This window comes from Ranitomeya variabilis, chromosome 2, assembly GCF_051348905.1.
Source record: "Ranitomeya variabilis isolate aRanVar5 chromosome 2, aRanVar5.hap1, whole genome shotgun sequence".
Taxonomy (NCBI): Eukaryota; Metazoa; Chordata; class Amphibia; order Anura; family Dendrobatidae; genus Ranitomeya; species Ranitomeya variabilis.
This window is the reverse complement of record NC_135233.1, coordinates 1,101,401,595-1,101,427,347: the sequence shown is the minus strand read 5'-3', so window position 1 is coordinate 1,101,427,347 and position 25,753 is coordinate 1,101,401,595. Positions and strand designations below refer to the sequence as shown.

Genomic DNA, 25,753 nt, shown 5'->3' with positions numbered 1-25,753 from the left:
TCTGTATACAGGGAGCTCCCCCTAGTGGTGGCTGAAGACAGGATCTTCTCATGTATCTCTGTATATAGGGAGCTCCCCCTAGTGGTGACTGCAGACAGGATCTTCTCATGTATCTCTGTATACAGGGAGCTCCCCCTAGTGGTGACTGCAGACAGGATCTTATCATGTATCTCTGTATACAGGGATCTCCCCCTAGTGGTGACCGCAGACAGGATCTTCTCTTGTATCTCTGTATACAGGGAGCTCCCCCTAGTGGTGACTGCAGACAGGATCTTATCATGTATCTCTGTATACAGGGAGCTCCCCCTAGTGGTGACTGCAGACAGGATCTTATGTATCTCTGTATACAGAGGGCTCCCCCAAGTGGTGACTGCAGACAGGATCTTATCATGTGTCTCTGTATACAGGGAGCTCCCCCTAGTGGTGGCTGCAGACAGGATCTTAACATGTATCTCTGTACACAGGGAGCTCCCCCTAGTGGTGGCTGCACAGGATGTTATCATGTATCTCTGTATACAGGGAGCTCCCCCTAGTGGTGACTGCAGACAGGATCTCATCATGTATCTCTGTATACAGGGAGCTCCCCATAGTGGAGACTGCAGACAGGATCTTATCATGTATCTCTGTATACAGGGAGCTCCCCCTAGTGGTGACTGCAGACAGGATCTTATCATGTATCTCTGTATACAGGGAGCTCCCCCTAGTGGTGACTGCAGACAGGATCTTATCATGTATCTCTGTATACAGAGAGCTCCCCCTAGTGGTGACTGCAGACAGGATCTTATCATGTATCTCTGTATACAGAGAGCTCCCCCTAGTGGTGACTGCAGACAGGATCTTATCATGTATCTCTGTATACAGAGAGCTCCCCCTAGTGGTGACTGCAGAAATGATCTTATCATGTATCTCTATACAGGGAGCTCCCCCTAGTGGTGACTGCAGACAGGATCTTATCATGTATCTCTGTATACAGGGAGCTCCCCCTAGTGGTGGCTGCAGACAGGATCTTATGTATCTCTGTATACAGGGAGCTCCCCCTAGTGGTGGCTGCAGACAGGATCTTATCATGTATCTGTATACAGGGAGCTCCCCCTAGTGGTGGCTGCAGACAGGATCTTATCATGTATCTCTGTATACAGGGAGCTCCCCCTAGTGGTGGCTGCAGACAGGATCTTATGTATCTCTGTATACAGAGGGCTCCCCCTAGTGGTGACTGCAGACAGGATCTTATCATGTGTCTCTGTATACAGGGAGCTCCCCCTAGTGGTGACTGCAGACAGGATCTTATCATGTGTCTCTGTATACAGAGGGCTCCCCCTAGTGGTGGCTGCAGACAGGATCTTATCATGTGTCTCTGTGTACAGGGAGCTCCCCCTAGTGGTGGCTGCAGACAGGATCTCATCATGTATCTCTGTATACAGGGAGCTCCCCATAGTGGAGACTGCAGACAGGATCTTATCATGTATCTCTGTATACAGGGAGCTCCCCCTTGTGGTGACTGCAGACAGGATCTTATCGTGTATCTCTGTATACAGGGAGCTCCCCCTAGTGGTGGCTGCAGACAGGATCTTATCATGTATCTCTGTATACAGGGAGCTCCCCCTAGTGGTGACTGCAGACTGGATCTTATCATGTATCTCTGTATACAGGGAGCTCCCCCTAGTGGTGACTGCAGACAGAATATTATCATGTATCTCTGTATACAGGGAGCTCCCCCTAGTGGTGGCTGCAGACAGGATCTTATCATGTATCTCTGTATACAGGGAGCTCCCCCTAGTGGTGACTGCAGACTGGATCTTATCATGTATCTCTGTATACAGGGAGCTCCCCCTAGTGGTGACTGCAGACAGAATATTATCATGTATCTCTGTATACAGGGAGCTCCCCCTAGTGGTGGCTGCAGATAGGATCTTACCATGTATCTCTGTATACAGGGAGCTCCCCCTAGTGGTGACTGCAGACAGGATCTTATCATGTGTATCTGTATACAGGGAGCTCCCCCTAGTGGTGACTGCAGACAGGATCTTCTCATGTATCTCTGTATACAGGGAGCTCCCCCTAGTGGTGACTGCAGACAGGATTTTATCATGTATCTCTGTATACAGGGAGCTCCCCCTAGTGGTGGCTGCAGACAGGATCTTATCGTGTATCTCTGTATACAGGGAGCTCCCCCTAGTGGTGACTGCAGACAGGATCTTATCATGTATCTCTGTATACAGGGAGCTCCCCCTAGTGGTGACTGCAGACAGGATCTTACGTATCTCTGTATACAGAGAGCTCCCCCTAGTGGTGGCTGCAGACAGGATCTTAGGTATCTCTGTATACAGGGAGCTCCCCCTAGTGGTGGCTGCAGACAGGATCTTAGGTATCTCTGTATACAGGGAGCTCCCCCTAGTGGTGACTGCAGACAGGATCTTAACATGCATCACTGTATGCAGGGAGCTCCCCCTAGTGGTGACTGCAGACAGGATCTTATGTATCTCTGTATACAGGGAGCTCCCCCTAGTGGTGACTGCAGACAGGATCTTATCATGTATCTCTGTATACAGGGAGCTCCCCCTAGTGGTGACTGCAGACAGGATCTTATCATGTATCTCTGTATACAGGGAGCTCCCCCTAGTGGTGACTGCAGACAGGATCTTATCATGTATCTCTGTATACAGGGAGCTCCCCCTAGTGGTGGCTGCAGACAGGATCTTATCATGCATCTCTGTATACAGGGAGCTCCCCCTAGTGGTGACTGCAGACAGGATCTTATCATGTATCTCTGTATACAGGGAGCTCCCCCTAGTGGTGTCTGCAGACAGGATCTTATCATGTATCTCTGTATACAGGGAGCTCCCCCTAGTGGTGACTGCAGACAGGATCTTATCATGTATCTCTGTATACAGGGAGCTCCCCTAGTGGTGACTGCAGACAGGATCTTATCATGTATCTCTATACAGGGAGCTCCCCCTAGTGGTGACTGCAGACAGGATCTTATCATGTATCTCTGTATACAGGGAGCTCCCCCTAGTGGAGGCTGCAGACAGGATCTTATCATGCATCTCTGTATACAGGGAGCTCCCCCTAGTGGTGACTGCAGACAGGATCTCATCATGTATCTCTGTATACAGGGAGCTCCCCCTAGTGGAGGCTGCAGACAGGATCTTATCATGCATCTCTGTATACAGGGAGCTCCCCCTAGTGGTGACTGCAGACAGGATCTTATGTATCTCTGTATACAGAGAGCTCCCCCTAGTGGTGACTGCAGACAGGATCTCATCATGTATCTCTGTATACAGGAAGCTCCCCCTAGTGGTGACTGCAGACAGGATCTTATCATGTATCTCTGTATACAGGGAGCTCCCCCTAGTGGTGACTGCAGACAGGATCTTATCATGTATCTCTGTATACAGGGAGCTCCCCCTAGTGGTGACTGCAGACAGGATCTTATCATGTATCTCTGTATACAGGAAGCTCCCCCTAGTGGTGACTGCAGACAATCACAATTGGTTTTGGGAGAGAATACTTCACATTCCAAGCGTCTGAAATAAAAGAAGCAATCAGTGGCTGATATCGAGTGATATATTTGCAGATTCAGGTTACAGCAGCCATTTGTGTACAGCTCATATACAACAAACCCTCCCCCAAGAAAATCCATAACAAAAGAAATAAAACAAAGAAGGCAAACGTTCCAGATCATTAGGCCGATCTGTGGGGTGTTCAGTGCGGAGCGCGGCCCCCGGGCCCTCCCCTCCCCCTCCATTATGGATACAGATTAGTGATTCATTCTATCTTTTATTGTGGTACACATCATTTATCCAGAACAGTAGAGCAGAATTTGCCGCACGCGTTTTCATCTCGTACTTTTTTTTTTTTTCCTTCTTTTCGTTGATAACAGAACGAAGAGGAAAAGAGGGCAGGAGGGGCATCGGGTACAACCAAAATGTAGTGATGGGGGCAGGGGGTGCGGAGGGGGACGGGGGCTTTAAAATGATATATGTCATACACATGAGGTCACAAATATCTCCCGGGCCGACGCGTCATCGTCTCCAGCCACCGTCTGCTCCGACAAAGGGGAGATACCGGCAAGCACTCAGAGATGGAGGTTAATGAGAGGAAGGGACATTCATGGGGGAGGCTACAATGGAGGGTGTCAGGGGAAGTGGTCTATGCTGCGAGGGGGCGGGAGGTGAGGAGGGGCAGTGACCGTGAATGGCGCAAACTAAAGACTCAGCAACATTTGCTCTTCCAGCCTGTGACGCCTCCACCGCTGCTGATATCTACATTCTCACTGTTGGGTTCTTTCACTGGAGTCTGGAAGACAAGAGAGGCCGCCATTACTCACAGCAGGGGCCGGAGAACCCCCCGAAACTTACTCCGGAGCTGCACTCACTATTCTGCTGGTGCAGTCACTGTGTACATACATTACATTACTGATCCTGAGTTACATCCTATATTATACCCCAGAGCAGCACTCACTATTCTGCTGGTGCAGTCACTGCGTACATACATTACATTACTGATCCTGAGTTACATCCTGTATTATACTCCGGAGCAGAACTCACTATTCTGCTGGAGCAGTCACTGTGTACATACATTACTGATCCTGCGTTACATCCTATATTATACCCCAGAGCAGCACTCACTATTCTGCTGGTGCAGTCACTGCGTACATACATTACATTACTGATCCTGAGTTACATCCTGTATTATACTCCGGAGCAGAACTCACTATTCTGCTGGTGCAGTCACTGTGTACATACATTACTGATCCTGCGTTACATCCTATATTATACCCCAGAGCAGCACTCACTATTCTGCTGGTGCAGTCACTGCGTACATACATTACATTACTGATCCTGAGTTACATCCTGTATTATACCCCAGAGCTGCACTCACTATTCTGCTGGTGCAGTCACTGTGTACACGCATTATATTACTGATCCTGAGTTACATCCTGTATTATACTCCAGAGCTGCACTCACTATTCTGCTGGTGCAGTCACTGTGTACATACATTACATTACTGATCCTGAGTTACATCCTGTATTATACTCCAGAGCTGCACTCACTATTCTGCTGCTGCAGTCACTGTGTACATACATTACATTACTGATCCTGCGTTACATCCTGTATTATACCCCAGAGCAGCACTCACTATTCTGCTGGTGCAGTCACTGTGTAATACATTACATTACTGATCCTGAGATACATCCTGTATTATCCTCCAGAGCTGCACTCACTATTCTGCTGGTGCAGTCACTGTGTACATACATTACATTACTGATCCTGAGTTACATCCTGTATTATACCCCAGAGCTGCACTCACTATTCTGCTGGTGCAGTCACTGTGTACATACATTACTGATCCTGAGTTACATCCTGTATTATACCCCAGAGCTGCACTCACTATTCTGCTGGTGCAGTCACTGTGTACATACATTACTGATCCTGCGTTACATCCTGTATTACACCCCAGAGCTGCACTCACTATTCTGCTGGTGCAGTCACTGTGTACATACATTACTGATCCTGAGTTACATCCTGTATTATACCCCAGAGCTGCACTCACTATTTTGCAGGTGCAGTCACTGTGTACATAGATTACTGATCCTGAGTTACATGCTGCATTATGTTCCGGAGCTGCACTCTTATGAGGACATGTATATACACCGCAATCCTCCACTCTCTACACTTCAGGCTGCACTCCGATGTGACCCCTGATTGGTCGGATATCTTCCCTCTCCTCAGTGGCCGCCATCTTGCGGCTGTCCACCATGCTTTACCTTTCGGAGGATGTCTTCCGCTAATGTGAGGAATGCCTTCTCAATGTTTATGTTTGATTTCGCGCTTGTCTCAAAAAACCTAATTCCGTGTTCTCGAGCGATCTGAAAGAAAGGATGGAAGTCACAGATCAGGATGGCTCCTCGGTGGCACCAGCCGGTGTCACATCCAGAGCAGCGCTCTTAATTCTGCTGTCTTGTTAGGTCTGTTTTGGGGAGGCAGTGCACACGCAGCTCTGGATGTGACTGGAGCACAGGACGACGATGTGTAGCTGTGAATTATTATAGTCGGGGAGTTTCGGTGACGGATGTTGGTCCTTATGGTGCTGGCCTCCGGAGCTATAAACATACAGGAGCGATGCGGCGCCGCTGCACATGCTTATGTTATAGCGTTTACACAGCCGTGCAGTCATGTATAGACACGTCTGCACGCGGCCCTCCATCTACAGGACACGCTGCCGCCAGGGCACGATGGGGGTGTAGTGACGGCAGGGGGGTCTTACAGCAGCGTTACAGTCCCCCGCAGTGTCCACAGGCCCCTGGACCGGGGGAGGGGAGGTAGCGCCGGACCCCGCCACACTACCTGCTCTCCTTTTGCCTTGAGCACCACCCGCTTGTCCTCCATGTCGCACTTGTTTCCCAGCAGCATCCGCTCCACGTCTTCGTTGGCATGCTGCAAGAGAAAGCAGAAGGGGTTAACTGGCCCCGACCACCGCAGCAGCGGGGGCCGGGACTGCATGACGCTCACACTGCAACGAGTGCAGCTAGGACACCGCTATTCCTGATACTACTTCACGGGGGATGAGCTCAGAAAAGCGTCACAGCTGAGGATCCGTCACAGCTGCATCCAGTGCAGGCTGATGGGGCCGCAGCGGCTCTTCTGGTACAGTGTGTCAGACAGGTGGATGTGACTCTTCTGGTACAGTGTGTCAGACCGGTGGATGCAGTGTAACATCCAGTGCAGGCTGATGGGGCCGCAGCGGCTCCTCTGGTACAGTGTGTCAGACAGGTGGATGCAGTGTAACATCCAGTGCAGGCTGATGGGGCGCAGCGGCTCCTCTGGTACAGTGTGTCAGACAGGTGGATGCAGTGTAACATCCAGTGCAGGCTGATGGGGCGCAGCGGCTCTTCTGGTACAGTGTGTCAGACAGGTGGATGCAGTGTAACAACCAGTGCAGGCTGATGGGGCCGCAGCAGCTGTTCTGGTACAGTGTGTCAGACAGGTGGATGCAGTGTAACAACCAGTGCAGGCTGATGGGGCGCAGCGGCTCTTCTGGTACAGTGTGTCAGACAGGTGGATGCAGTGTAACATCCAGTGCAGGCTGATGGGGCGCAGCGGCTCTTCTGGTACAGTGTGTCAGACAGGTGGATGCAGTGTAACAACCAGTGCAGGCTGATGGGGCCGCAGCGGCTCTTCTGGTACAGTGTGTCAGACAGGTGGATGCGACTCTTCTGGTACAGTGTGTCAGACAGGTGGATGCAGTGTAACATCCACTGCAGGCTGATGGGGCCGCAGTGGCTCTTCTGGTACAATGTGTCAGACCGGTGGATGCAGTGTAACATCCAGTGCAGGCTGATGGGGCGCAGCAGCTGTTCTGGTACAGTGTGTCAGACAGGTGGGTGCAGTGTAACAACCAGTGAAGGCTGATGGGGCCGCAGCGGCTCTTCTGGTACAGTGTGTCAGACAGGTGGGTGCAGTGTAACAACCAGTGCAGGCTGATAGGGCCGCAGCGGCTCTTCTGGTACAGTGTGTCAGACAGGTGGATGCAGTGTAACAACCAGTGCAGGCTGATGGGGCCGCAGCGGCTCTTCTGGTACAATGTGTCAGACCGGTGGATGCAGTGTAACATCCAGTGAAGGCTGATGGGGCGCAGCAGCTGTTCTGGTACAGTGTGTCAGACAGGTGGGTGCAGTGTAACAACCAGTGCAGGCTGATGGGCCTCAGTGGCTCCTCTGGTACAGTGTGTCAGACAGGTGGATGCAGTGTAACAACCAGTGCAGGCTGATGGGGCGCAGCAGCTGTTCTGGTACAGTGTGTCAGACAGGTGGGTGCAGTGTAACAACCAGTGCAGGCTGATGGGCCTCAGTGGCTCCTCTGGTACAGTGTGTCAGACAGGTGGATGCAGTGTAACAACCAGTGCAGGCTGATGGGGCGCAGCAGCTGTTCTGGTACAGTGTGTCAGACAGGTGGGTGCAGTGTGACAAGTCCTCACCCAGAAATAATAAACGTCTCGCTCCTGGAGAACATTGTGGTGTGGAAAGTGAGGACGGGGTCTCCGAGATAGAATTGGTGACATGTGAGGCCCCAGAGAGCTGCAGACAGGGGGTCACGGTGCAGGATCTGCCGGGGGTAGGCAGTGCCCGTCGTACAGGGTCTTGTCAATAACCAGGCCGCAGTGCTGGGTCACCCCCGCTGGAGCGCACGGACAGGGGGACGGACACACGGGGGCTATTTTGGGACATGGCAGCGAATCAGATATGGAACAGATGACGACACCACAGGGTATCTGTGTCCTGCGGAGAATGACAGCTCTGGAGGCTGACGGCGGCCACGATCCAGCACGAGTCACTCCGGCCTCAATACCAGGCACAAACTCCAATCACCCAGAATCAGGGCCGGATTACAGGGTACGCTGAACACACATGTGCAGGGCAGTGGCCCTTTAAGAGGCGCAGCTTCACCCTGAGATGTGTGTGGGGGGCGAGTGACTCAAACTCATCATGGTTGCAAGACAGGACTCGCAGCCAAATGCCAAATCTGCACATCCTGCCTTCTGCCAGCAGGGGGCAGCAGAGACGGCTGTCACTGCAGATGACAGGCGGCTGCAGGACGGTCACTCCCAGGATTAGTCATCGCTTCATGCATTCCTCAGCACAGAGCCAGAGATTGCACAAGGGCGGAAAAGGGAGAGTGGCAGGCCGGGCCGGGGAAGAGCGGCGGACAGCGCAGACAGGCCGGGCCGGGGAAGAGCGGCGGACGGGCGGGCAGCGCAGACAGGCCGGGCCGGGGAAGAGCGGCGGACGGGCGGGCAGCGCAGACAGGCCGGGCCGGGGAAGAGCGGCGGACGGGCGGGCAGCGCAGACAGGCCGGGCCGGGGAAGAGCGGCGGACGGGCGGGCAGCGCAGACAGGCCGGGCCGGGGAAGAGCGGCGGACGGGCGGGCAGCGCAGACAGGGGCCGGGGAAGAGCGGCGGACGGGCGGGCAGCGCAGACAGGGGCCGGGGAAGAGCGGCGGACGGGCGGGCAGCGCAGACAGGGGCCGGGGAAGAGCAGCGGACGGACGGCCAGCGCAGACAGGGGCCGGGGAAGAGCGGCGGACGGCCAGCGCAGACAGGGGCCGGGGAAGAGCGGCGGACGGCCAGCGCAGACAGGGGCCGGGGAAGAGCGGCGGACGGCCAGCGCAGACAGGGGCCGGGGAAGAGCGGCGGACGGCCAGCGCAGACAGGGGCCGGGGAAGAGCGGCGGACGGCCAGCGCAGACAGGGGCCGGGGAAGAGCGGCGGACGGCCAGCGCAGACAGGGGCCGGGGAAGAGCGGCGGACGGCCAGCGCAGACAGGGGCCGGGGAAGAGCGGCGGACGGCCAGCGCAGACAGGGGCCGGGGAAGAGCGGCGGACGGCCAGCGCAGACAGGGGCCGGGGAAGAGCGGCGGACGGCCAGCGCAGACAGGGGCCGGGGAAGAGCGGCGGACGGCCAGCGCAGACAGGGGCCGGGGAAGAGCGGCGGACAGCCAGCGCAGACAGGGGCCGGGGAAGAGCGGCGGACGGCCAGCGCAGACAGAGGCCGGGGAAGAGCAGCAGACATCATCCTTTGTAGTCCCCTCTCTGTAGGGGGATGGGATTAGGACAAGCGCTCTGCCGTACCATCCGCACCCCCACAAAATAGGGTCTCTGATGTGCCACCTCCACCCCCCAAGACAGAGGCTCTGCCATACCACCTCTACACCACCACCCCACCCCACAACAGGGGCTCTGCCGTACCATCACCGCCCCCACAGACTAGGAGCTCTGCCGTACCACCTCCACCCCCAGGACAGGGGCTCTTGCCGTATCAGCTCCCCTCGACTACAGTAGGACAGGGGGCAATAGCCAGATGGCAGGTTTGTGGCCTTTATACGGACACTTTTGGCATCTCCCTCATCATTGCGGAGCAGTGGTCGTAGACCCCAGTGTGTCCCTCTTACCTCATCTATGTTTCTGAGCCACTTGCTGATGTTCTCAAAGCTTTTGGCGTTGGTGATGTCATAGACTAACATGATCCCCATCGCCCCCCTGTAGTAGGAGGTGGTGATCGTGTGGAATCGCTCCTGTCCGGCCGTGTCCCTGTGAAAACAAACAGAGGGGTCATTACCCGCGGCGGGCACAAACGGAGTGTGGGGGGCTGTCATCTGTTAATGGTTTGGTCACAACTCTGCTGCCTGTTATTGGAAACAGAAAGCTTCACCAGATGCCCCTCTAATAACGCTGCCCCCAATCACAATCTGAGAACAGGATGTCAATCATTACACAACACTGCTCTATCCACATCCAATGGAAAGGTCAGGAATCTACTGCTTCCCTTAACCAGTTCCCCTCTGCCACAGGACCACCCCCAGCCGCCGGACCACCCACCACGCCACAGGAGCAGCCGCCGGACCACCCACCACGCCACAGGAGCAGCCGCCGGACCACCCACCACTCCACAGGAGCAGCCGCCGGACCACCCACCACTCCACAGGAGCAGCCGCCGGACCACCCACCACCCCACAGGAGCAGCCGCCGGACCACCCACCACTCCACAGGAGCAGCCGCCAGATCACCCACCACTCCACAGGAGCAGCCGCCGGACCACCCACCACTCCACAGGAGCAGCCGCCACCCTACCAGGAACGCCACAGGAGAACCCACGAACCCACCAGGAAAGCCCCAGGAGCACCCGCCAGGAACGACGCGGAACCACCCACCACAGGTGCACCCACCACCCTGCCAGGAATGCAGCAGGACCACCCCAACAGGATCCCTTTAGGCTCCACGGGGAGGGCGTTGATTGACGCTTCAGGGGTTGCTCAGCGTTACACAGGGGTCCAGATGAGATACACTCCAGCTGTGTCTCAGCCTCTGGGTGAAAACATTCACTGACAGCAAGCAGAGCAGTATGGAGGCAGTGTGTGAGCGGTCCGTCCATGTCAGACTGTGATAAGGCGGCCGTTAGTCACACAGGAGCCCTGCCACCGCCGCCCTCGACCAACGCAGAAAATAAATATTGACACTGCAGCACCCTGCGATCAGCGCCGCCCGGAGCCAAGAGGACGGCAGGTGCCAGCGGCCGCAGAAAAGTGGAGCCATTCAGGCCGGTGCAGCTGGAGGGAGGATGAATGAGCGGCAGAGGATAAATGGGGGCTGTATGTGAGCGTGGGATGTGTGGGGAAGGGGCTCCTGTGCCCGGGGGGCTGCATCAGGAGGCTCAGCTATTCCCGAGACTCCGTGCCCACCGCCCTCAGGACGGGTCAGAGGACCCCAGTGTTACTGATGGCAGGAGACCAGCGTATGGCAGAGCTGCACTTCACTCCACACTGGCTCATGTCTTCAGGATGAAGCGCTTATGATATTAGGAAACAGTGCCGCCCCCAGTGACTCCCCCAGTGACGCCCGCCGCCCTCAGAGACTGAAGCCGCCGCCCCCAGTGACGCCCGCCGCCCTCAGAGACTGAAGCCGCCGCCCACAGTGACTCTCGCCGCCGCCCCCAGTGACGCCCGCCGCCCTCAGTGATGCCCACCGCCGCCCCCAGTGACTCCCGCTGCCGCCCCCAGTGACACCCGCCCCCCCAGTGACTCCCCCAGTGACACCCGCCAGCCCAGTGACTCCCCCAGTGACGCACGCCTCCCCAAGCAACGCCCGCCGCCGCCCCCCCCCAGTGACACCCGCCAGCCTAGTGACTCCCGCAGTGCCGCCCGCCGCCCCAAGTGACGCCCGAAGTGACTGCCCAGTGACACCCGCCAGCCCAGTGACTCCCGCAGTGACGCCCACCGGCCTCGCTCACCAGATCTGTAGTTTGATCTTCTTTCCTTGTAATTCCACAGTTTTGATCTTGAAGTCGATTCCTGCAAGAGATAAAGAGAACAGTAAGTCGCCACATTCATCCCACGGGACGCGTCCACGATCCCTGCCACAGCAAACCTTTATTCTTCTTTCTTTCTTTTTTTATATAGCGCTAACATATTCCGCAGCGCTTTACAGTTTGCACACATTATCATCACTGTCCCCGATAGGGAATTTAGATTGTGAGCCCCATCAGTATGTCTTTGGAATGTGGGAGGAAACCGGAGTACCCGGAGGAAACCCACGCACGGGGGAGAACATACAAACTCTTTGCAGATGTTGTCCTTGGTGGGGTTTGAACCCAGGACTCCAACGTTGCAAGGCTGCTGTGCTAACCACTAAGCCACCGTGCTGCCCTATAGCAAATGTCCTTTACTGGAAGGCATCACATGGTGCCACGTCCACAGGCACAAAATCCAGTAACTGCTGGCCGGGAACAAAGACCATGTACGACCGCAGCTCTGGAGGTGACTTGTGAACAGCATGAGGTCAATGCAAAACCACAAAAGCCCCAGATATAGGAATAGGTCCAATATGATACTAGCTGCCCCCCCAGGACAGCCCTACGAGACCCGCTGTACACCGGGCACAGCCCAACAGGATCTGCCGCCATACACCGGGGACAGCCCAACAGGATCTGCCGCTGTACACCGGGGACAGCCCATACAAGATCCGCCGCCGTACAAGGGGGACAGCCCCACAGGATCCGCTGCCATACACCAGGGACAGCCCCACAGGATCCGCCACCGTACACCGGGGACAGCCCCACAGGATCCGCCACAATACACCAGGGACAGCCCACAGGATCCGCCGCCGTACACCGGGGACAGCCCCACAGGATCCGCCACAATACACCGGGGACAGCCCCACAGGATCCGCCACAATACACCGGGGACAGCCCCACAGGACCCGCCAACACCAGGGAAAGCCCCACAGGACACGCCGCCATACACCGGGGACAGCCCCAAAGGATCCGCCACAATACACCGGGGACAGCCCCAAAGGAACCGCCACAATACGCCAGTGGGGCTGTCACCGGATCCTCCGCCGTACACTGGGGACGGCCCATAATACCCACAGCCGTACACCAAGGAACCCTCCCCCACAGGATCCGCTGCCATACACCGGGGACAGTCCCACAGGATCCACTGCCGTTCACCGGGGTCAGCTCCACAGGATCCACCGCTGTACAACTGGGACAGCCCCACAGGATCCGCCGCAACACACCTGTGGGGCTGTCACCGGATTAGCCGCCGTACACTGGAGTCAGCCCCAAAATACCCGCCTCTAAACAGGGGAACCCTCCCCCACAGGATCCGCCGCCATACACTGGGGGCAGCCACACAATACCTGCCCCACACAGGGCACAGGGAGCCCCTCCACATGGACCCTCTGCCCCACAAGACCCGCCACCGTACCATATAATAACAGCCCAACAAGACTCGCCATTCTGGAGACGCTCTGACCCAGTTCACACATCTCGCTGCACTCGCCCATTTTTCCTGCTTTCAACACCTTCAGTACCCAACTGACCTCCTCTGAGTAACACTCTCCCCCAGACCGCCACCATTGTCACCAGATAGTGCTGTACCGCCCTCCGTGATCAGACACATGTAGCAGAGCTGAATCTGTCATTTTCCAGCATCTCATGTGAATTATCACATCGGAGAACAAAAGATGGAGAATCGCTGCCTCATAGGGAAAAGCAGCAAACTCCCCTCTGCTGCATCTGCGCGTCCACCAACACCAGCGCTCCCACAATGCACTGCTCCCTGGTAACAGGAAACCACACAAATCGTTAAGGCCGGGACTGCTGATATCAAGTGTCAGTAACCGGCGAGAAAGACTCATCATGTGTGGAGACGATACATACACACCAAAGAGTGCGCGGGATGTTAGCGTCAATCACTGCCCGCTACAGCCCCGGGGAGCCCGGCACCTTCCCTTCCCCAGGGCCCGGGGAGGCGGGCACCTTCCCTTCCCCGGGGCGGCGGGCACCTTCCCTTCCCCGGGGCGGCGGGCACCTTCCCTTCCCCGGGGCGGCGGGCACCTTCCCTTCCCCGGGGCGGCGGGCACCTTCCCTTCCCCGGGGCGGCGGGCACCTTCCCTTCCCCGGGGCGGCGGGCACCTTCCCTTCCCCGGGGCGGCGGGCACCTTCCCTTCACCGGGGCCCGGGCACCTTCCCTTCCCCGGGGCGGCGGGCACCTTCCCTTCCCCGGGGCGGCGGGCACCTTCCCTTCCCCGGGGCGGCGGGCACCTTCCCTTCCCCGGGGCGGCGGGCACCTTCCCTTCCCCGGGGCGGCGGGCACCTTCCCTTCCCCGGGGCGGCGGGCACCTTCCCTTCCCCGGGGCGGCGGGCACCTTCCCTTCCCCGGGGCGGCGGGCACCTTCCCTTCCCCGGGGCCCGGGCACCTTCCCTTCCCCAGGGCCCGGCACCTTTCTGACCTCCTGCAGTGAGCTTTCTACATGGAGAAGATGCAGGAGCCGCACCACACAGGATAATACACTGCACCATCTCTGCTGCCAGTGCCAGAAACCAAACAAACTGTTCCCCTGAAATCCTCTGTGCTGCTGGTCACCCACTCCCTCCATTATCTTACTGAACTCCCATATGATCAGCACACTACGCTTCTGAAATACTCTGTGCTGCTGCACACTCCACCTGCTACGGAAAAGATCAGATCCTTTTATGGCATCAGCAGACTCAACTCCTGAAATCCTCTGTGCTGCTGGTAATCAAAGACTGGACATCGGAACACCCGGCCGGGTTCACTGTGGATGTGGAGCGTGAGAAGCAGAGGGATGGAAATGGTGCGAGTAAGATCGCTCGTCACCTGGTCACATGACACTGCGGTAAGTTGGTGCCCACGTCGCCCTCGAATATGGTACAGATGGAGCGCTCCTTAGTGCTACACCGCCCTATCTGCCTGCTGGGACTCCACCGAGAGGGCAGAACCCTCATCATCCACAGGGGACGTCAGCCTTCTCCCTGCTCTACCACACAAAGAATGCTGGGAGTTGTAGTCCGGTGCTGGCATCAGCGAGGCAGGATGTAGCAGAATAGTAACGCCTGGTAGACAGGCACATTTTAACAAGGGAGACAATCACTACAACTTAGCCCTTGCTGTCAGGGCATGCTGGGGGTTGTAGTTTCACTACTGCTTTGGAAGCACCTGACTCAGCAAGCACCAGGGAGCGGGCACACGAGGAGGCACCAGGGAGCGGGCGCTGGGGGGAGAAACTTCTCAGAGGCAGAGGAACAACTTACAGAAAGACACAAAAGGAGCAAATTCTCTGCTGTAATGAAAGAGCGTACAACAAAGGGCAGCGGGGCCGAATTCCTGCGCTCCATTCACTGCCCAGGCTGCAATCAATGGGCACTTGTCACCGCGAGCCCCAGCCACGGCGCACGTCACACAACCGCGAGCCCCAGCCACGGCGCACGTCACACAACCGCGAGCCCCAGCCACGGCGCACGTCACACAACCGCGAGCCCCAGCCACGGCGCACGTCACACAACCGCGAGCCCCAGCCACGGCGCACGTCACACAACCGCGAGCCCCAGCCACGGCGCACGTCACACAACCGCGAGCCCCAGCCACGGCGCACGTCACACAACCGCGAGCCCCAGCCACGGCGCACGTCACACAACCGCGAGCCCCAGCCACGGCGCACGTCACACAACCGCGAGCCCCAGCCACGGCGCACGTCACACAACCGCGAGCCCCAGCCACGGTGCACGTCACACAACCGCGAGCCCCAGCCACAGCGCACGTCACACAACCACGAGCCCCAGCCACGGTGCACGTCACACAACTGCGAGCAGACCTGCAGCCTCCACTCTACCAGGTCAACAGCTCTGACAACATCGTATCCACTCCAGACCACACTCTGCGCCCCCGCACCAGGAGGAGACATTGTATCAGCCCCACACCGGGAGGAGACATTGTATCACCACACACCAGGAGGAGACATTGTATCAGTCCCCACACTGAGAGGAGACATTGTATCAGGCCCTACACTGGGAGGAGACATTGTATCAGTCCCCACACTGGGAGGAGACATTGTATCAGTCCCCACACTGGGAGGAGACATTGTATCACCACACACCAGGAGGAGACATTGTATCAGTCCACACACCAGGAGGAGACATTGTATCAGTCCCCACACTGAGAGGAGACATTGTATCAGTCCCCACACTGGGAGGAGACATTGTATCACCACACACCAGGAGGAGACATTGTATCAGGCCGTACACCGGAAGGAGACATTGTATCACCACACCAGGAGGAGACATTGTATCAGGCCCTACACTGGGAGGAGACATTGTATCAGTCCCCACACTGGGAGGAGACATTGTATCACCACACACCAGGAGGAGACATTGTATCAGTCCACACACCAGGAGGAGACATTGTATCAGTCCCCACACTGAGAGGAGACATTGTATCAGTCCCCACACTGGGAGGAGACATTGTATCACCACACACCAGGAGGAGACATTGTATCAGGCCGTACACCGGAAGGAGACATTGTATCACCACACCAGGAGGAGACATTGTATCAGGCCCTACACCAGGAGGAGACATTGTTTCAGGCCCCACACTGGGAGGAGACATTGTATCAGGCCCCACACCAGGAGGAGACATTGTATGAGGCCCTACACCGGGAGGAGACATTGTATCACCACACACCAGGAGGAGACATTGTATCAGGCCACGGAAGAGACCGCTTACAGGAGTCTACACTGGATACACCTGGAGCAAACCCCATTAGCTACAGGTTTGGCTTTTTTTTTAGTGTTTGGAACTTATAAACGCACCACAATATTGTAACAAACTATCAGGACAGGAGAGATTAATGTCCTCGGCTCACAGAGGATGGTCCGAGACACCGAGGGGAGCGGCTGTCCACTAGTCACCTGCTGATGGCTCCCTGAGAAGCTCACCAGGGCCATGACACGTCACACCAGCCTGGACGCTGATCAGCGGCGCCCCTGACAAGCACCACATTTACAAAGAGAGGAGCAGGTTCTGGATGAAAATCCTGAGGAAGCAGAGAGCGGCTCCCCGAGGACGACGAGTCACCGCAGCTTGTCATGTAACTAGTGACGTCCACACAGAACTGGGAGAAGGCGCAGACTTCATCCATGCCATACAGAGCAAAATCCGCCCAACACGTGCACAGATTCCTGCAAATATCAGTAACCCACTGTCCGGATCTGACAGCATCTCATGCTCCAGTCACACCCAGAGCTGCGAACAGGACGGCAGCCACCGGGAGCCCAGCACCAATCCACTGACAGGCGGTGACACAAATAAAGGGTTAAGTATGGAGGGTGCAACAAACAAAAGGTTTAGTCCTGAGGAAGAGCTGGACCCTCATTGTCCCTGAGCCTGGATACAGCAGGAATGTGAGGGTCCGCCACCTCCAACATTCCTGAGACATGAGATCGGCACAGACCACCAGCAGTCCCATGTCAGCCACTAAGAAGTACTGCTCCCCCCAAAACGGGGTGGAAGATGGAGGAGAGCCGGAAGTATCGTCTCTTCACAATCTGCAACGGAACCAAAACTTATCTATGGAAAATAGATGTCACCTGCAGTCCTATGTAACCACAGAACACAGTGATAACTGAGTACAGATAATGTAGATGTCACCCGCAGTCCCATGTAACACCAGTGGTATCTGGGTATAGATAATGCAGTAGGTGTCACCCGCAGTCCCATGTAACACCAGTGGTATCTGGGTACAGATAATGTAGTAGGGGTCACCCGCAGTCCCATGTAAAACCAGTGGTATCTGGGTACAGATAATGTAGTAGGGGTCACCCGCAGTCCCATGTAGCCCCAGTGATCTCTGAGTGCAGGATATACACCTAGGGGGCGGTGTGATGGATGGAGGACCTATGTCGGGGCCCGGGGCCGCAGCTTCTCTCCGGGGTGAGACTTCTCACATCTCTGCAGTATGAGACACATGAAGGAGCAGCGGGGACAAGTCTGAGCAGGGCGGCAGCACATACATATAATTAGTGAGTAACAATGGTGCAGTGAAGCCGGAGAACAATCACAGCCCTCATCCTGGAGCCGCTGCCCCCTGGCACCGAGCGTGCGGGACCCCTCACACAGGAGCGGCCAGCACCCCGGCCACACGGCATCATGGGCAATGATCGCCATCACAGAGGGCAGGGTACCGAGGAGCCGCACTCGCACCTTCAAACTTGCCAATATTTCCATTCAGTGACAGCAAAGATCTTGGATTAACAATACAATGACAATGCAGATTTATTTTCCTTCCCCGGCTACAAACGGCTGATAACAGCTAACAGTAGCTCATCAGCAGCACAATGTCGGCGGCCAGTAACCTGAGGTCTGGCGGCTCGCGGCGTCTCGGGTGTCAGGACTCAGCCTTTGTCTCTTTAAGCTCCCGCTATCAATTTTATATGAGCAAAAATCAGAACAGTCGCCGTCACCCGATCTGGGCGAGTACTAACAGCCGTAATGTGGGAGAGGGGTAATAACGGAAGCAGCGGGTGACGCCGGCGTGCTGCCCACTGGACGGACACCTCTCGGGTCGTCGGCCAGGTACCACTGATAATACAGAAACGTTCCCATAGTCTGCCAATTATTGGAAGTTCTGAAGTACTGGACGTGGTCCCTGGTCTCCCAGGTATTGGCGATTTCACGTATCGGCCCTTTAAGGTGTGACAGTGAATGTCAAGCCATCGTATAATATAAGCATCACAGAGCCAATCGATAAGGCACGGGGAGCGGCGCAGATGCTGCAGCACCTCCTGCGCCACATGGGGAAACTCCAGCTCTTCTCCATCCCGCGTACCCCCCATGATTTCAGCTCCACTCCATTAGAGTGTACAAGAATCAGAAGCTCGGGCTCAGCGGCATCGTCTACTGGGGTCTACGGTGGTCCGAAACCCCGAACTACAACATCAGGCGCTCAGGCCACAGCTCTGTCCCACTGGAGGGCTGAGAGGAGACACTGAATAAGCAGCTTCTGCTCAGCTCTCCGCCATGCTTTACACTGCTGCTCTCCCAATGATACATATACGACTGCGTCTACACAGCAGACACCAGCAGCCGCACATGACGGGCAGAGTCTACCTGCCGCTCACAGCAGCCCGTGCCCTGCACCCCGCAGACGAGCCCGGCCACGTGGGCAGCATCACAGGTTATTTTTACGCCATGAACACATTCTCCCATTATGCCTGGAAGGCCTGCAGAGCAGCGTGCACAGGCCGGCGTTATCTGCACCTGACTCCGGGCACAGTACTGAGCCAGCGCAGCAGAGCCACGCTACCCAGGCAGGCAGCAGGTGAGGGCACCGGGACAGGACGCTGCACGGGTGAAGCCTGACACTGGCACATTCTGCTCTGCAAGATGAGACAAGCAGCCTGTGCTCCGCCTGCAGCACAGCATGGTTCACCCTTCATCTAACCCCCACCAGAAAACAGCCCAAAACACTGTCTGCACTACTGAGGAAGGCACCGAACAACAACCTGACCTGTAATACCACCCTGAATTATAATACCGCTACGTAATCACAGCATAGGCACACTGACCGAGTTACCTCCTGTATTATCCTCCAGAGCTGCACTCACTATTCTGCTGGTGCAGTCACTGTGTACATACGTCACATTACTGATCCTGAGTTACATCCTGTATTATACTCCAGAGCTGCACTCACTATTCTGCTGGTGCAGTCACTGTGTACATACATTACTGATCCTGAGTTACATCCTGTATTATACCCCAGAGCTGCACTCACTATTCTGCTGGTGCAGTCACTGTGTACATACATTACATTACTGATCCTGAATTACATCCTGTATTATACTCCAGAGCTGCACTCACTGTTCTGCTGGTGCAGTCACTGTGTACATACATTACATTACTGATCCTGAGTTACATCCTGTATTATACTCCAGAGCTGAACTCATTATTCTGCTGGTGCAGTCACTGTGTACATACATTATATTACTGATCCTGAGTTACATCCTGTATTATATCCCAGAGCTGCACTCACTATTCTGCTGGTGCAGTCACTGTGTACATACATTACTGATCCTGAGTTACCTCCTGTATTATACCCCAGAGCTGCACTCACTATTCTGCTGGTGCAGTCACTGTGTACATACATTACGGATCCTGAGTTACCTCCTGTATTATACCCCAGAGCTGCACTCACTATTCTGCTGGTGCAGTCACTGTGTACATACATTACTTACACTGTTCTGCACTCTGTATTATACTCCAGAGCAGCGTTCGGTGATGAGGGCCCGGTCACACAGAGCATATCCTGGCACTCCTGCACATGGGGGCTTCAGGTGGGATAGGACCACCATTGTCTGATCTTTAGGAATTACAGAACAGTCTAGTAAACGCCAGGAGAAGCGTCACCCCCAGGATCCGGCAGCCGCGGCTCCACCCTGATTGGCCGGGTGCCGACTGACTTTCAGAGAACTCCGTTCTGAACCTTGCTCTGTTTATCTGCATTAGTGGAGACGCTGAACCAGAGGGCCGGATCAGAGCATCCATGGGCCCCCAACGAGACCCTGCAGAGTGCCAGGCAGGAAAGTCGGGGGGGGGGGATACCATCCATCCAGGACATCTGCCAGGTTATCCGGGGGGGTTTACAATCCAACATCCCAAGTCCAGACATGTAGCAGGTGTGACATTGGTGGGACGCAGTTCACCGGGGTCTTCTAGATTCCAGCGCGTTCTCTGCACCGGGTGCAAAATGCGTCAGCGCTGAGTAAATCATCCAAGACACCGGCTTCATAACTGTCCAGTGTGAGCCCACGTCAGAGCAGAAGACCACCGGGAGTGCAGAGATGGTGAACGCAGGACGTGGGGAAGATGCAGCTTGGACACCGAGGTCCAGGCAGTGAAATGCAGACATGTCCCACCAGCGCCCCGCGATCCCCCGCCTCGATGGAGCCGACACTGGTGGTCACTGGAAAGCTCCTTATAAAAGTGTCAGTAATGGACAAGAGCGGAGGAGACGCCGCAGAGAGGTCACTGTGCTCAGGCACCGCCGCAGGAGATAACACATGACCGAGACCCCCAGCTGCCGTCACAACATGATATATCGTCACAGGGTCCCCAACATTAACAGAGTACAGTAAGGGTGGTCCGTCCCCCCTCACTGACCACCGGTCTCCTGAGAACAAGCCCCCCGGCGCCTCCTCCGTCCAGGATGTTACTCCGCACTCCACTCCCAAAACTGGATCTACAAGTCACAGCGATGTCTGCGGCCGACGACTTCCTGCTGTCAATCACCGGCCCGAGGCCGAAACCACAAGAACAGCGGCCAGACACAGGCAGGAGGGCCGAGCCCCAACGCCGGCCTCCTCCTCCCCCCTCCAATATCAGCAGAGCCCTCCGGCCTCCCCCCGCCAATATCGGCAGAGCCCTCCGGCCTCCCCCCGCCAATATCGGCAGAGCCCTCCGGCCTCCCCCCGCCAATATCGGCAGAGCCCTCCGGCCTCCCCCCGCCAATATCGGCAGAGCCCTCCGGCCTCCCCCCGCCAATATCGGCAGAGCCCTCCGGCCTCCCCCCGCCAATATCGGCAGAGCCCTCCGGCCTCCCCCCGCCAATATCGGCAGAGCCCTCCGGCCTCCCCCCGCCAATATCGGCAGAGCCCTCCGGCCTCCCCCCGCCAATATCGGCAGAGCCCTCCGGCCTCCCCCCGCCAATATCGGCAGAGCCCTCCGGCCTCCCCCCGCCAATATCGGCAGAGCCCTCCGGCCTCCCCCCGCCAATATCGGCAGAGCCCTCCGGCCTCCCCCCGCCAATATCGGCAGAGCCCTCCGGCCTCCCCCCGCCAATATCGGCAGAGCCCTCCGGCCTCCCCCCGCCAATATCGGCAGAGCCCTCCGGCCTCCCCCCGCCAATATCGGCAGAGCCCTCCGGCCTCCCCCCGCCAATATCGGCAGAGCCCTCCGGCCTCCCCCCGCCAATATCGGCAGAGCCCTCCGGCCTCCCCCCGCCAATATCGGCAGAGCCCTCCGGCCTCCCCCCGCCAATATCGGCAGAGCCCTCCGGCCTCCCCCCGCCAATATCGGCAGAGCCCTCCGGCCTCCCCCCGCCAATATCGGCAGAGCCCTCCGGCCTCCCCCCCCCAATATCCGCAGAGCCCACCAGTCTCCCCCCAATATCCGCAGAGGTCTGGGTACCTCAGGCTGCAGTGTGGCCCCCGGTACCCCTGTACAGTACGGTCTCGGTACCTCAGGCCGCAGTGTGGGCCCCGGAGCCCCTGTACAGTACGGTCTCGGTACCTTAGGCCGCAGTGTGGCCCCCGGGGCCCCTGTATAGTAGGTCTCGGTACCTCAGGCCGCAGTGTGGGCCCCTGTACAGTACGGTCTCGGTACCTCAGGCCGCAGTGTGGCCCCCGGGGCCCCTGTATAGTAGGTCTCGGTACCTCAGGCCGCAGTGTGGCCCCCGGGGCCCCTGTATAGTAGGTCTCGGTACCTCAGGCCGCAGTGCGGCCCCCGGGGCCCCTGTATAGTAGGTCTCGGTACCTCAGGCCGCAGTGTGGCCCCCTGTATAGTACGGTCTCGGTACCTCAGGCCGCAGTGTGGCCCCCGGGGCCCCCGTACAGTACGGTCTCGGTACCTCAGGCCGCAGTGTGGCCCCCGGGGCCCCTGTATAGTAGGTCTCGGTACCTCAGGCCGCAGTGTGGCCCCCTGTATAGTACGGTCTCGGTACCTCAGGCCGCAGTGTGGCCCCCGGGGCCCCCGTACAGTACGGTCTCGGTACCTCAGGCCGCAGTGTGGCCCCCGGGGCCCCTGTATAGTACGGTCTCGGTACCTCAGGCCGCAGTGTGGCCCCCTGTATAGTACGGTCTCGGTACCTCAGGCCGCAGTGTGGCCCCCGGGGCCCCCGTACAGTACGGTCTCGGTACCTCAGGCCGCAGTGCGGCCCCCGGGGCCCCTGTATAGTAGGTCTCGGTACCTCAGGCCGCAGTGTGGCCCCCTGTATAGTACGGTCTCGGTACCTCAGGCCGCAGTGTGGCCCCCGGGGCCCCCGTACAGTACGGTCTCGGTACCTCAGGCCGCAGTGTGGCCCCCGGGGCCCCTGTATAGTAGGTCTCGGTACCTCAGGCCGCAGTGTGGCCCCCTGTATAGTACGGTCTCGGTACCTCAGGCCGCAGTGTGGCCCCCGGGGCCCCCGTACAGTACGGTCTCGGTACCTCAGGCCGCAGTGTGGCCCCCGGGGCCCCTGTATAGTAGGTCTCGGTACCTCAGGCCGCAGTGTGGCCCCCTGTATAGTACGGTCTCGGTACCTCAGGCCGCAGTGTGGCCCCCGGGGCCCCCGTACAGTACGGTCTCGGTACCTCAGGCCGCAGTGTGGCCCCCGGGGCCCCTGTATAGTAGGTCTCGGTACCTCAGGCCGCAGTGTGGTCCCCGGGGCCCCTGTACAGTACGGTCTCGGTACCTCAGGCCGCAGTGTGGCCCCTGTATAGTACGGTCTCGGTACCTCAGGCCGCAGTGTGGCCCCCGGGGCCCCTGTATAGTAGGTCTCGGTACCTCAGGCCGCAGTGTGGCCCCCTGTATAGTACGGTCTCGGTACCTCAGGCCGCAGTGTGGCCCCCGGGGCCCCCGTACAGTACGGTCTCGGTACCTCAGGCCGCAGTGTGGCCCCTGTATAGTACGGTCTCGGTACCTCAGGCCGCAGTGTGGCCCCCGGGGCCCCTGTATAGTACGGTCTCGGTACCTCAGGCCGCAGTGTGGCCCCCTGTATAGTACGGTCTCGGTACCTCAGGCCGCAGTGTGGCCCCCTGTATAGTACGGTCTCGGTACCTCAGGCCGCAGTGTGGCCCCCGGGGCCCCCGTACAGTACGGTCTCGGTACCTCAGGCCGCAGTGTGGCCCCCCCGTACAGTGTGTGGCCGCCGCTCGCCAGCACTCACCGATGGTGGAGATGAAGGTGGTGTTGAAGGCATCATCCGAGAAGCGGAACAGGACGCAGGTCTTCCCCACCCCCGAGTCTCCTATAAGCAGCAGCTTGAAGAGCAGGTCGTACGTCTTCTTCGCCATGGGCCCTGCGTCTCCTCCGGGGACCCCTCTCCTGTCAGTCACGGCCGCCACTCGGCGGTCTCGTCATACACGGCCCCTCCCCAGTACCGGGCACACCCGCCGCTGACACCAAGCTGCTCCGTATCGCTGCCGGGCTCTCCGCCTCCTCCCTGTGTCTCCTCTCCCGCAGACTCCTCCTCCAGGGCCTAGCCGGGACAAAAATGGCGGCTCCTCCCCCAGTGCGCGCCCCCTGCCGCAGAGACGCCCGCACGTGAACGTGCACGCACGCCCCTACCGCATCACGCATGCGTCAGAAGCTCCCTTTTTTTAACGTAACTTTATTGCAGAAAACAATTTACACGAAACAAATGATGTTATTAGGCCCCTGCACGACCCTTTTTTATGGCCATATGCGCTCCGTGTGAGGCCGGATTCACACGTCAGTGGCTCCGGTACTTGTGGTGACAGTTTCCTCACGTATCGGAGACATTAAAGTCAATGTGTCTCTGCACATGTCAGCGTGTTGACCGTGTGTCCGTGTGCTGTCCGTGTGCCGTCCGAGTGCAGTCCATGTGCCGTCCGAGTGCTGTCCGTGTGCCGTCCGAGTGCAGTCCGTGTGCCGTCCGAGTGCAGTCCGTGTGCCGTCCGAGTGCAGTCCGCGTGCCGTCCGAGTGCTGTCTGTGTGCTGTCCGTGTGCCGTCCGAGTGCAGTCCATGTTCCGTCTGAGTGCAGTCTGTGTGCCGTCCGAGTGCCGTCTGTGTGCTGTCCGTGTGCCGTCCGAGTGCAGTCCATGTTCCGTCTGAGTGCAGTCTGTGTGCCGTCCGAGTGCCGTCTGTGTGCCGTCCGAGTGCCGTCCGAGTGCTGTCTGTGTGCCGTCCGAGTGCAGTCCATATGCCGTCCGAGTGCAGTCCGTGTGCTGTCCGTGTGCCGTCCAAGTGCTGTCCGTGTGCCGTCCGAGTGCTGTCTGTGTGCTGTCCGTGTGCCGTCCGAGTGCAGTCCATGTGCCGTCCGAGTGCAGTCCGTGTGCCGTCCGAGTGCTGTCTGTGTGCTGTCCGTGTGCCGTCCGTGTGCCGTCCGAGTGCAGTCCATGTGCCGTCCATGTGCCGTCCGAGTGCTGTCTGTGTGCCGTCCGTGTGCCGTCCGAGTGCAGTCCATGTGCCGTCCGAGTGCTGTCTGTGTGCCATCCGTGTGCCGTCCGTGTGCTGTCCGTGTGCCGTCCGTGTGCCGTCCGTGTGCCGTCCGAGTGCAGTCCATATGCCGTCCGAGTGCAGTCCGTGTGCCATCCGTGTGCCGTCCGTGTGCTGTCCGTGTGCCGTCCAAGTGCTGTCCGTGTGCCGTCCGAGTGCTGTCTGTGTGCTGTCCGTGTGCCGTCCGAGTGCAGTCCATGTTCCGTCTGAGTGCAGTCTGTGTGCCGTCCGAGTGCCGTCTGTGTGCTGTCTGTGTGCTGTCCGTGTGCCGTCCGAGTGCAGTCCATGTGCCGTCCGAGTGCAGTCCGTGTGCCGTCCGAGTGCTGTCTGTGTGCTGTCCGTGTGCCGTCCGTGTGCCGTCCGAGTGCAGTCCATGTGCCGTCCATGTGCCGTCCGAGTGCTGTCTGTGTGCCGTCCGTGTGCCGTCCGAGTGCAGTCCATGTGCCGTCCGAGTGCTGTCTGTGTGCCATCCGTGTGCCGTCCGTGTGCTGTCCGTGTGCCGTCCGAGTGCTGTCCGTGTGCCGTCCGTGTGCCGTCCGAGTGCAGTCCATATGCCGTCCGAGTGCAGTCCGTGTGCCATCCGTGTGCCGTCCGTGTGCTGTCCGTGTGCCGTCCAAGTGCTGTCCGTGTGCTGTCCGAGTGCTGTCCGTGTGCTGTCCGTGTGCCGTCCGTGTGCCGTCCGAGTGCTGT

At 57.8% G+C, this 25,753-nt stretch overlaps 1 protein-coding gene across 2 annotated transcripts; it reads right to left on the bottom strand.

Moving 5' to 3' along the window:
• Positions 1–3,549: 3,549 nt before the first annotated feature.
• RAB10 (RAB10, member RAS oncogene family) lies at positions 3,550–24,188 on the bottom strand. 2 transcript variants are annotated; one of them, XR_013222006.1, is made up of 7 exons: positions 23,771–24,105; positions 11,784–11,844; positions 9,949–10,087; positions 6,351–6,440; positions 5,507–5,872; positions 4,749–5,348; positions 3,768–4,549 (listed from the first exon to the last, which is right to left on the bottom strand). XR_013222006.1 is itself a non-coding variant. In XM_077291851.1 (6 exons), exons 1-6 carry the CDS (start codon positions 23,895–23,897, stop codon positions 4,216–4,218), a joined length of 603 nt encoding a protein of 200 aa, XP_077147966.1. In that variant the 5' UTR covers positions 23,898–24,188; the 3' UTR covers positions 3,550–4,215. The 2 variants fall into 2 exon arrangements, 1 of the variants encoding a protein (XP_077147966.1); XM_077291851.1 differs by lacking the exon at positions 4,749–5,348 and having other exon boundaries at positions 3,550–4,299; positions 5,771–5,872; positions 23,771–24,188.
• Between the last annotated feature and the right edge of the window lie 1,565 nt (positions 24,189–25,753).

What these genes read in the sequence shown, in the direction of transcription:
- RAB10 (XM_077291851.1), bottom strand. Translation starts at nt 23,897, where the DNA reads ATGGCGAAGAAGACGTACGACCTGCTCTTCAAGCTGCTGCTTATAGGA. An exon ending in GGCTCAGAAACATAGATGAG is followed by an intron (nt 6,441 to 9,948) that starts GTAAGAGGGACA and finishes TTTCTCTTGCAG; the next exon opens with CATGCCAACGAAGACGTGGA. An exon ending in CGGAAGACATCCTCCGAAAG is followed by an intron (nt 4,300 to 5,770) that starts GTAAAGCATGGT and finishes CTTGTCTTCCAG; the next exon opens with ACTCCAGTGAAAGAACCCAA.